The sequence below is a fragment of the Rhinoraja longicauda genome, chromosome 22 (assembly GCF_053455715.1).
Source record: "Rhinoraja longicauda isolate Sanriku21f chromosome 22, sRhiLon1.1, whole genome shotgun sequence".
Taxonomy (NCBI): domain Eukaryota; kingdom Metazoa; phylum Chordata; class Chondrichthyes; order Rajiformes; family Arhynchobatidae; genus Rhinoraja; species Rhinoraja longicauda.
The window spans coordinates 15,869,007-15,881,508 of NC_135974.1; the positions used below are offsets into that span (position 1 = coordinate 15,869,007).

A 12,502-nucleotide genomic window follows, 5' to 3' on the forward strand; every position below is an offset into this window, starting at 1 on the left:
TCAATTTGTAAACCCCAATGTATTTTGGGGTGATACCATGTAGCATTTATTACATCCAACATTCCCCTCTTACCAGCATAGGTAAGAGAGTGCACATAATACAACAAAACAGGTAAAAGCGCGTTAGGGACACAAACTTTGCCAGAGGCAGTAACCCAAAGCAAGTCAGATTCGCAAGGGGAACACCCATCCTGGCTCCACTGGTGTCTCTCAGCCTCGGGGGCGTCCCCCTGAAGCTGGCAGAATTCCGAAACACTGGGCATAGCGGTAGTTGCAGAAAACTGCTGTTGTTCGCCTGAAGAAACTAAAATGGTAGGGGTCACGGCCTCTGTGCATGCCAATGTGTCAGCTAATGCATTCCCGAAAGAAATGGGATCCTTGACAGATGTATGCGAATTACATTTAATGACAGCCAAGGTTTTTCGGGAGTGTTAAACTCGCTAGTAGATTTCGGAAAAACAGGACATTTTTAATAGGAGTGCCTGCTGCAGTCAAAAAGCCCCTGTGCTGCCACAGGTTACCAAAATCATGTGCAACCCCAAAGGCATATCGTGAGTCGGTGTAAATACTTGCACATTGGTCAACGCAAAGGTGGCAGGCCTGCGTGAGGGCAAATAATTCAGCCTGCTGGGCAGCATGAGGTGTACTGAAAAAGGCGAGGGTGGGCAGCATCCTCAATCTCTAGCGCCGATCGTGCGGATTCTTACTCGTGGCGCAACTTAACCCTTTGTCTGGGACCTATCCATGTTCCCTGATGCTGTCTCATTATCGGGAGGTAGTCCCCAATATCCTGACGGGGAGGGTAGAACCGGGATTGGCACCACCGCAGCCGGTGGCTCTGCCTGTGGGGCTGTGGGGATCGGACACGTCCAGGGTTCCTCGTCACCCTGGACTCCTGATTACCTAATAAAGCCGCTATATACTCCAGTGGTTCGGATTCTGACTTTTGTTGTTGTGCGGGATATATCCCTTTGGTACCGGTTTAAAATTCACCTCGAGCTCGGGTAGCACGGTCAAGTCTTAGATCATACACCTTCATTTTCCCTCCAACTTCGTTCCCTCGACTCCTGATGGCACTTCTGCACCCCCTCTTTGATAGTCTCTACATTCCATGTACCTCCTACTGGCCAGGCCTCGTTTCCCAATCTTTTCATTAACGAAGCAAATAAATAAATAAATAACACATGTGTTGTACCGGGGCACCGCCATCACTCTTATCCAAAGACTGTCCCATATGTCTGATTGCCAATTATCCGAAAATATGTTATCAATAAATACTACCAATAAATATTGCCAATAAATATTAATTGCACCCAGACCAAGACAATGACAAGAGTGACCGCCCCTTACCTTCCAAATCCGGAACCTTATCCTTATCCTTTTCCTTTTCCTTATCGGTTCGTCTGTGAATCTCAGTTGAACACGAAATCAACCCCAAACGAGGGACTTCAGTGTCTGAAAAACGTCAACGTCCGGGGTCTCGAACAACGGTCGAGAAGTGCACTCTGTCCCCTGCGGACGTGTTTCAGCCACCGATGCCGCTTAGTCGTTCGTGGTTGACAGTGCCAAAGAGATCCTGCCGACTACGCCAAATGTTGTAGTCTGTGGCCTATTAGAAAAAACAGGCAGACAACCGAATTCGTTTAACCTCTTTATTCTACTCACCCAGGTGGGAGAGAGTCTAGAAACCGAAGCGTTTAGAAACGCTTAGGAAGCTAGTGTAGTCTCTCTCCCCGAATGCTAACAATTACACATATTTATACCCGAAATACATGTGTCAGTACATTTCCTGTTGCTACCTTATATGGCAAGTTTTACAATGTCCTATAAATCTTTGTCTCTTTCGGGACCTCCGTGTCCGTTGTGTCCATCATGACCTCTTCTTTCTTGGGAACAGAGGGCAGTCCATATGGCAAGTTGTTCTTCTTAACACTTCAAAGGATGGCTAACCATCAAAGCCTTAAAGCCAGTTGCCCATATCAAAGGATACCCTTAGCCATAAACAGGATGTCCTGGCAACATAATCGAGCTGGAGCTTTTACACCTTTTTAACACCCCTGCAATAAAACCCACATGGCTACGCTGAATTTGAGCCCTTACATAACTGATTTCGCAAAATGACCAGATATGGTAAGGGAAGTGAGTAGGATCAGTATTTTGCAAGCATGCAATAAAATGGATTGCACAGCATAGGCACAAGAGATTGTAAATGCCATTTAAGAAAAAAAATGTTTGAGGAACTTGGTGGGCCAATCGGACGGTCGCAGCCGTGCTGGCGTGGAGACGATCAAGAACAGACTCAGATGGCTTCTGCCAAGAGCGAGGACGAGCCCAGTGGCCGAAGTCACTGGCAAGAATGAGGATGGGCTGGACGAGTACTGCTGAGGACAAGGACAATTCCGGCAGGGCGGCACGGTACGCAGCAGTAGAGTTGCTGCCTTACAGCACTTGCAGCAACGGAGATCCGGGTCCGATCTCGACGATGGGTGCTGTCTGTACGGAGTTTGTACGTTCCCTCCGTGACCGCGTGGGTTTCCTCTGAAATCTTCGGTTTCCTCCCGCACTCCAAAGACGTACAGGTTTGTAGGCTAATTGGCTTGGTGTATGTGTAAATTGTCACTAGTGTGTGTAGGATAGTGTTAATGTGCGGGATCGCTGGTCGGCATGGTAGGCCGAAGTGTAAGAAGTTGCAATGAGACAAGCTGCTTAACTTCATATAAAGTTCTTTATTAGCCATACACATTGGAGACCGCAGAGAAAGAGTCCCACGTACTCAAGCATCTCGATTGTTCTAACATCTTATCAATAAAGCTACGTCCACGCATGTGCAAAACACATACCACAGGATGTCGGTCTGAAGACCCGGCCTGGATCAGGAATATAGTGACTGATGTACATCCTCCTTCTTTAGCACATGCCTCATAAGATAAAGCAAACATGCATGCAAGCAATATAGCGAAGCTTATTAAAAAAACTGAATATACTGCTTAACAATCTAACAACTATGGCAAAGCAAAACAACGCAAACCAAAGCAATATCCGCACCAACGGCCGTGTATAAAAACATTATAAACATTAAAAACATTAAAAACATTATAAACGGTAGCGCAGCGGTAGAGTTGCTGCTTTACAGCGAATGCAGCGCCGGAGACTCAGGTTCGATCCTGACTACGGGTGCTGCACTGTAAGGAGTTTGTACGTTCTCCCCGTGACCTGCGTGGGTTTTCTCCGAGATCTTCGGTTTCCTCCCACACTCCAAAGACGTACAGGTATGTAGGTTAATTGGCTGGGTAAATGTAAAAATTGTCCCTAGTGGGTGTAGGATAGTGTTAATGTACGGGGATCGCTGGGCGGCACGGACTTGGAGGGCCGAAAAGGCCTGTTTCCGGCTGTATATATATGATGATGATGATGATGATTAAGTCATTAGTCTTTGTATCTGAGATTCGGTTTGCCGACCCGACCCGCCCGAGTTTTGTAGGGCCCTTCAGTGGTACTTCTCACCGGAGATGCACGAGCTTCACAGGCGGTTTCTTCACAGGCGATTTCTCTACCGGTATCAGCTTAACAGGTAACTTTTCCATGGGTGGTTCCTCCACCGGCAGCAACGTCATCGGTGGTTCTTCTGCAGGTGCAGACACGGCCACCCGATTCCAAAATTGTTCAAGGTCCACTGTCACGTGTTTGTCATTTAGAAGGGCCTGTCCATCTTCTGTCCACCTCATGTCATCTGGATATTCCGAGGGATTGTACGGGATTCGCTGTGATGGTACCGGCTCCTCTACCGGTAAGAGCTGTCTACGATTTCATCTGTGGAGGCTGCCTTCTGACTGACAAGATAGGATCTGGGTTCCTGGAATTTCTCTTTGATTGTGCCCATACGATCGTAGCCTTTCTGGGTTTGGAGCCTGACAGTCCTTCCTGCACAGGTTGGAGGGGACGACTTGAACGATCATAGCACGAAGGGCCTGTTTCCACGCTGTATCTCTAAACTAAACTAAACGTCCAACAACAACTTAAAGGCTCGTCTGCCGCTGAAACGAAGACCCAAGGGCCACGTGCTGGGGAAACTCAGCCCCGCAGACCGGAGAGTCGAGGAGGGAGCTGCTGTCTGTGGCGAACACAAGAAGTTCGGCCGGTAGTAGAGGGACATGGGTATTGCCACCTATGCCTTCAAGGTCGGACATAGGCGGTCGGCAAAGGAGGGGGACATCGGGTCGGGCTTACTTGGATCAGGGGCGCTCCAGGATTTCCAACACGTGGACAGGACTTTGCACTTTGGACTGCTTGTGTTTTCTAGGTTTTTTCTTTTTTTAAATAATGCCAAAACAAAGTTTCAGTTACAAATTGGCGGCTGTGCATTTGTGGTTGTGCAAAAGAATTTCACTGCTGTGTATACGTGCCAATAAAGAACCATTAAACCATTTGGCATCAGTCAAGGCAAATGGATAGTTGAGGCTTTGAGCTGAACCCTACATCGGGACTAATAGTGTTTGTCATTTTAAGGTTTCTTGTAACTGCATGAGGTTGCAGAGAATAGCATAAATCTTTAAGCTTTACTTAAATGATTTATGCTGATTGTCTTCAGTAACTTAATATAGCAACAATAAAAAGCAATGCTGCAATATTTTAAAGACTTAAATGAGATATTATTTCTACGCCTGACCTTGTAGCCTTGTGGAGCATGCTGAATGGATGCCAAATACAAGGTGCCAGGAATGTGGGTATGCTGCCTACAAGGACTTTGTCCATTGAGTGGTTCTTGGCAAGCTTCAGTTTCAGTTATGAATTGATCAGGAAACTATCATGTGCTAAAGAAGAATGTGTAGACTCACTTGGGTTACTGCATTATATTCTTTATGCAAGGGAAAGAAAGGACCTGTATTTATGAAGCAACTTTCACTGAAGTACAAATTTATAGCCAGTGGAGTACTTTGTAGCGATGTCTGTGTTACAAAGTAACATTGCAGCCAATTTGCACAGCAGGAACCCACATGTACCAGGGAAATAAATAAGTATCAAATTTGTTTTCATTTTAGAGATACAGCACAGAAATGCTGCACCACCAAGTCCAAGCAAACCATCAGTTCGCCCTATTCACCCCCATTGATTCACACTAGTTCTATATTATCCCACTTTCACATCCACTCCTTACATACCAGGGCCAATTTACACAGGGGCCATTTAAGCTACAAACCCACTCGTCTTTGGGATGTGGTAGAAATCCAGAACACCCAGAAGAAACCTATGAGGTTATAGGGAGAACTTGCAAACTCCTTACAGATAGCACCCATGGCCTGGATCATACCCGGGTCTCTGGCGCTGTGAGGCAGCAGGTTTACCATGGGTAGCATAGGGATATGCTGATGCTCCAAAGATAAAACACAAAATATATTAAATTTTGAGGCTTTTTGAGAGGTCACAAGAGCCTGAGTGTATATCAAGAAACTGCAGATGCTGTTTAACCAATCAGCAGTGTGTTACTAATCACTTCAATCTCTTGATCGGCTATCTGCAAGTTATAACAAGTATCTGTCAGTATTGTTGATTGCCAGTGCTGCCATAAACTGTAAGGCATTTGCAGTTTTCTGGCCATTCTGAGGCAACAGCTTTGTCAGATTTACTGCTGTACAGTTATTAGTTTAGTTTATTATCACCTGTACTGAGGTACAGTGAAAAGCTTTTTGTTGCATGCTAACTAGTCAGCGGAAAGACTGTGTAGGAAGGAACTGCAGATGATGGTTTAAACCGTAGATAGACACAAAAACTCAGCGGGTCTGTCAGCATCTCTGGAGAAAAGGAATCGGTGACGTTTCGGGTCGAGACCCTTCAGACTGGAGAAGAAGGGTCTCGACCCGAAACGTCTCCTATTCTCCAGAGATGCTGTCCGACCCACTGAGTTACTCCAGCTTTTTGTATCTATAAGTGGAAAGACTGTACATGATTACAATCAAACAGTCCACAGTATACAGATGCATGATAAAGGAAATAATGTTTAGTGCAAGGTAAAGCTAATCAAAGGGTCTCCAATGAGGTAGATAGTAGTTCAGGACCACTGTCTACTTGGTGATAGGATGGTTCAGTTGTCTGGTAATTCCCATTCCTGGATGGGAATCTTATACAGTGTGGAGGATGGGATCTGATCAGTTTGCAGTACTTCATTGCTTGACAAAGTTCAAGGTCTAAGGGAGCTAATTATTTTGGTGTTTCTGGCTAGGTACATTAGTATTTTTGTAGCTGTAGCCAAGGACCAGCACTACAAACCATTAGTGCTCTGAGTCTCAACCAGTTACCTTTAGAAAAATACCATCAGATTGAGGCAATTGTTCAAGTGCCATTTTGGAGCAGGTTTCTAATTTCATCATGGCATCATTACATTGCCTAAGTATTACTGCAGTAAGTGGAGTTATTCTTTCCTAAGAGCATTGTAGTCCCCTTGCCATATTTTGTTTTATTTTTCCTGTTTCAGTGTATCCCTGTGTATGCTGTTGGTCTCTTTAAATGTAACAAACTGGGTGCTGAATATGCAAAAAGAACAGCCACTTGAACGATTATGCATGCGAAAATGCTTGTAAGAATAATTATTTTACAGAATAACAAAGAAATAGCTGCCTGATTCAAATAAGACGTTATTTAACTAATAAGCTTGATGAATTCTGAAAAATTAGAAAGATGCCGCATTAAATGCTCACAGATTTACATTTTTGAGTTTAATTATTTTTAAGGGAATTCTATTGCCCTGGTCCCATTGTGACATGTAAGGTAGCATACGTGCATATGAAGCATGAAATGCATTTTACAATACGTACAGATTTAGGATCTGTAGGAATTTCCTATTTTTCTCTTCTTCCCTGTAGGTATTAGCTAGTTTTCAAGAATATTATTTGTTATCCAAAGCTTCACTTGTGCTTTATGGTCACGTGAGTTTTGGTGAATGTAGGCTGTTTGCCTCTCATTGGTACACGTGAAATGCTATTTTTAGCATTAGATATTGGAAAGCAACCTGCACCTGTCGCCCCCCCCCCCCCCCCCCCCCGATAAATTTTAAATAAGAATTATTAAAGATTTGTTTCGTTGACGTTGACTTATTGAATAGGTTGACTATTACGCTGCATGGGATTTGTCTAATTAAGGATTTGTACCTGTCTACTTCCACAGCACTGCCATCTCGACCTTCAAAGACTTTGAACTGGTGTCGGCTCAGCAACATCCCGATACGGTGCTCCGAAGGCGTTTTAAAGACCAAGTGCAGCAAGCGCCCACAACGAGTACAGTTGTGGCAATAACGAGGACCCGGAGGTTGATAAAGCTGGCAGTGATGGGCCTGACTGTAGCACTGGGGGCAGCAGCCTACGCAGTGGTCAACAGTGCATTGGAATGGGCACCAAAGTTTGAACTGCAACTTTTTCCATGAAAGGGAAAGGTGTTCTTAGCCACTTTACAAAGCCCCAATTATGTACTGGGTAAGGGGCGTGAATTTTGGTTGTCATTGCCTTTTAGTTACGAGTGCATTACTAAAGACTGGAGCGTCTTATTTCACGTATTCATTTAAGGAGAGGACTAGATTGAACACTGATTTTATATTTTGACTGCCATTTTGTGCAAGAATTGTACCAATGTTAAACATAGCAATATATTGCAGAATTTCAATTTTGCCATCAAAGTCGTGGGCTATGACTTGTTGAAAATATACTGCCTCAATGTGGTTATCTCATTTAATTCTAACATGGCACATTGCTAATCTTATTTAAGTCATTGAGGGAAGGAGACAATTGTGGGGCAGTGGATGTGTGATGATATTCCTGTGAGCAATTTATTGAGTTGCTTAGGACGGTGCCTTGTCTGAATTAATATCTGTTTCTTAAACTAAAATGTAGAGTGTTTGAAAACCATATGGTAAAATGGAGAAAGGATTGCATTGATTATGTGCAAACATTAAATAATTTCAGCAGCATGTATCTCCCAGATGACAAGGTCTTGCATCTTTAACAGCTTATGAAGCTGTTCCACTTGTTACACAATTACATTTAGAGACGGTTAGTCGAACATTAGTTGTGAAGCTCTCGTTTGCACCATAACATTAGAGGAGAGCAAGCCCAGCGCCATCTCAGAAAGTCGTTGAATTGTGCCTTGTTGTATGATAATTTCCTTGGCAAGAGCAGCTTCTAGTCAAATTATGTAGAGCTGAAGTGGCAGATTTTGATATCAGATTTCTGCAGTTTGCAAATCTCTGTCAGGTTGGCGGCAGGGGGCATTTGGCCTAGGCTTTCTGCTGCACTGTTTCCAATTGGAAAGCAGGTTTGGCTGAGTTGCAGAAAGATAGACACAAAATGCTAGAGTAACTCAGTGGATCAGGCAGCATCTTAGGAGAAAATCTCAGTCTGAAGAAGGGCCTTGACCTGAAAGGTCACCTATCCATGTTCTTCAGAGGTGCTGCGTGACCCGCTAAGTTACTCCAGCATTTTGTATCTATCTTCAGTATAAACTAGCTTTTGCAGTTCAGTTTTATTACATTTTGGCTGTGCTACCCCCTCTTCCTTGAATAGCCTGCCGTCATGGACTGTCTACAATCATGGATAAAGAATGATCACTTTAGTCATAATTAACGACTGCTCCACAGCAGGTGTCAACACCTTGAAGAGAGGAGGAATAAATGGGTAGTTGGAGATAAAATGCATGTCTTTTAGTGGTAGGTCACTGGCCAGATGGCCAGCCCAGTTCTTCACTCGGCCTTTCCATGTGGGTAGCACTGGTGTTAAACTGGTGCAGCGGAGGTACTGTGCAGAGTTCTAGGCTTTGGTTCTGTGACCACGCCATTACACAAGGAGGATGAACATGACATGCCAGTGATCTGCTGGAGCCCCATTCTCTCAGGGTAGTTATACATTCTCTCTCAATTTTCTCATTTGACTAATGTCCTCCAAATTGTCCTGCTTTTAGCAATGCTTATCTGCACCACTGACTAGATACCTCAACTGTGATCTGCAGGTTGCTTATTTTATTCTGCTACCTAGAACATTCCAGTATCACAAACCAAACAATTATTTTAAATAAAGGCAAAACACAGGCTAATTAGATCACTTTAATGCCACTTATATCACTGTTGGTTTAATTCGATCTTTGTAAATATACAGTACAACATTAAATCTAAAACGTTGTTAGTGGGATGTGTTCAACAATTGTGACACAGGCATGTGGGCTCCAAGCCAACTGTTTAATTAATAAACTTCAATTACAAGCAGCTGATATATTTTATCTGTAGTATATTGCAGCCTTAATATTGGTGACAGTAGGCACACTAATCTCACTGGAAGGGGTTGTGACTTGTCTCGCTAGCCCCAATGAGGCTATGTTGCTTGAGAATTTGGTATGAAAGAATTATGTTCATGACATATTGTTGCCTTTGAAATGCGACATACAAATCTTTGATCCGTTTTATTTTGTCTTTACAAGATTTCGCTAATTTTGTGAAGGTGCCCAATGTGATTAACTTGTAGAATTAATGACAGTTAAAAAAGCTATTACTTGCATTATTACGTTTTTATTTTCTTTCATGTTTGCTTCTCATTCTTCTTGTCACTGTAGTTAAGGCACTTTTTATCGGGCTTGAATTCTGACCTTGGTGTTTCCTTATTTACATGACAACCTGCTGCTTTCTTGAGGTGCTAGTCTTCTCCTTTGTGGGTGGAAAGAACCTTTTTATTTTTCTTCATGGAGTCTAGGCTCCATTGGCAAAACCTGTGTAGCTGGGACATGTTGGCCGGTGTGGGTAGGATAGTGTTAGTGTACGGGGTGATCGCTGGTCGGCGCAGACTCAGTGGGCCGAAGGGCCTGTTTCCGCGCTGTGTCTCTAAAGTCTAAACACCTCAGGAGCGCTGTTACTCAGTTGGAGTCAAACAGCATGGAAACTATATTTATAAAACCATGGTTTTATAAAGAGGTCCTTCTGCAGTTGTACAGGGCCCTAGTGAGACCGCACCTGGAGACCTGTGCAGTTTTGGTCTCCAAATTTGAGGAAGGATATTCTTGCTATTGAGGGTGTGCAGCGTAGATTTACTAGGTTAATTCCCGGAATGGCGGGACTGTCGTATGTTGAAAGACTGGATCGACTAGGCTTGTATACACTGGAATTTAGAAGGATGAGACGAGATCTTATCGAAACCTATAAGATTATTAAGGGGTTGGACATGTTAGAGGCAGGAAACATGTTCCCAATGTTGGGGGAGTCCAGAACCAGGGGCCACAGTTTAAGAATAAGGGGTAGGCCATTTAGAACTGAGATGAGGAAAAACATTTTCAGTCAGAGAATTGTAAATCTGTGGAATTCTCTGCCTCAGAAGGCAGTGGAGGCTAATTCTCTGAATGCATTCAAGAGGAGAGCTAGATAGAGCTCTTAAGGATACCGGAGTCAGGGGGTATGGGGAGAAGGTAGGAACGGGGTACTGATTGAGAATGATCAGCCATGATCACATTGAATGGCGGTGCTGGCTCGAAGAGCCGAATGGCCTCCTGCACCTATTGTCTATTGTTTATTATTATCAGGATCAACTGTTACTCTGAGGCGTGGAAACGAGTCCTATAGCCCAACTTGGCCATGCTGATCAAGATGCCCCATCTACACTAGTCCCACCTGCCCACATTTGGCCCATCTCCCTCTAAACTTTTCCCATCTATGTACCTGTCCAAACATCTTTTAAATCTTGATATGCATCTGATCTCTGCGGTGCCTATAAATGATAGTAACCCACAAAACTGGTTAGACCCATCTTCTGAAACCCATTCTTGATCCCGTGATTTGGTGTATTTAGGAGTCGATGTTGAAACTAAACTATTAGCTACAAATTTTAATAACACACTTTATTTCGTTGGTAAAATGGGGACCTAATGACCAAATAAGATATTCATTGGATTATTATATTGATCGACTTGATTGTTATTGGTTTATTGTCACGTATACCAAGATACAGTGAAAAGCTTTTTGTTTGCATGCTATCCAGTCAAATCATACTACACCAAAGTATAATCTAAGCCATGGAAGTACAACAGGTAGTGCAGAGACAAAAATACCAGAGTGAAGAATATAGTATTACAGCATTTATAATCTTTTGGTTAGAGAGGAAAAAGTCCAAGGTCCACAATGAGGTAGGTTGAGAGATTGGGATTACACCCTAGTTTATTAGAGGACCATTCAGTAGTCTAATAACAGAGGGGGAGAAGCTATTCCTGAATCTGGTGGTTCATGGTTTCAAGCTGTTGCTGAAGGTACAGATTTTAGGTTGAGACATTAGAGGGAGTAGATGTAGTGCCTCAGTTTAAGGTTGATGTGTTAGAACCCACAGTATTGTTTGGAACAAAATTAGAGTTATTCCCGTTGTGGCCAGCATGGTTAGAAACATAGACAAATAAAGGACTGCAGATTTATACCAAAGATAGACACAAAATGCTGAAGTAACTCAGCGGGTCGGGCAGCATCTGTTCCGAATGAAGAAGGGTCCTGACCCGAAACGTCATCTATCCATTTTCTCCAAAGATGCTGTCTGACCCGCTGAGTTACTCCAGCACTTTGTGCCCTTTTGTGTATTAACCTGCATCTGCAGTTCCTGGTTTCTACATTGTTATGTAACCTGCCAGATCTCTGACTAACATAGCAAGCTCAAGATGTTGTATCTTGCTGCACTGTAACTGTTTCATACATTCTTATCTAATCATCTGTAGAATTCTTTCTACTTCAGGTCTTGACTAGAGCAACAGGAAGGCACCGTGGTTAGTGACTAGCTAACCGCGAAGTCTGAAGAAGGGTCTCGACCCGAAACGTCACCCATTCCTTCTCTCCCGAGATGCTGCCTGACCTGCTGAGTTACTCCAGCATTTTGTGAATAAATCGATTTGTACCAGCATCTGCAGTTATTTTCTTATAGTGACTAGCTCAGCAAGGGAGAAGGAGCATTCGTTGTCTATTGGCAAGAAAAACCCGCCAGAGCCTAATGAAGAGTTGATCAGTCAGGATATTAACGGTTACGGGGAGAAGGCAGAAGAATGGGGTCGAGAGAGTAAGATAGATGAGCCATGATGGAATGGTGGAGTAGATTCAATGGGCCAAATGGCCTAAATGCTCCTAAGACAGATGAACATGAATACGATTGAATAGCACCATAATGCTGAAAACATTCAGCGGGATAGGCAGCATCTGTAGAAAGGGAAACCAAGTTAACATTTCAGATCTGTCAGAAAGGGGAGAGTAAAGAAGCTGCCACCTCTCTTCCAGCTTTCTGTTACTTAAAAGAGGATGCAATATAGTTAGAAAGGCTGGTGTAGGCCTGGACAAACGATGTGTTATCAAGCTTGCATTGAGCCTTGCTGTAACAGCATTGAAAGCCAAACACAGATTAAAATCGGCGTGGTGTAGGGTGGAGAATTAAAGTGACGGGGCAACCAAGAACTTGGACTCTACCGCTGCACCACTATGTCACCCAGGGGAGAGAAAGAAACACAATGTTAACAT

General features: G+C 43.6%; 1 protein-coding gene across 2 annotated transcripts in view; it reads left to right on the forward strand.

The window, feature by feature from the left end:
* tbc1d20 (TBC1 domain family, member 20) overlaps nt 1-11,886 on the forward strand; it is a 38,145-nt gene extending 26,259 nt beyond the window's left edge. For both annotated transcript variants that reach the window (XM_078418822.1, XM_078418823.1), the window contains one exon: nt 7,159-11,886. In XM_078418822.1, the coding sequence (XP_078274948.1) occupies nt 7,159-7,414 (256 nt within the window). In that variant the 3' untranslated portion in view covers nt 7,415-11,886. The remainder of the gene's footprint in view (nt 1-7,158) is intronic.
* The last annotated feature ends 616 nt before the right edge of the window (nt 11,887-12,502 follow it).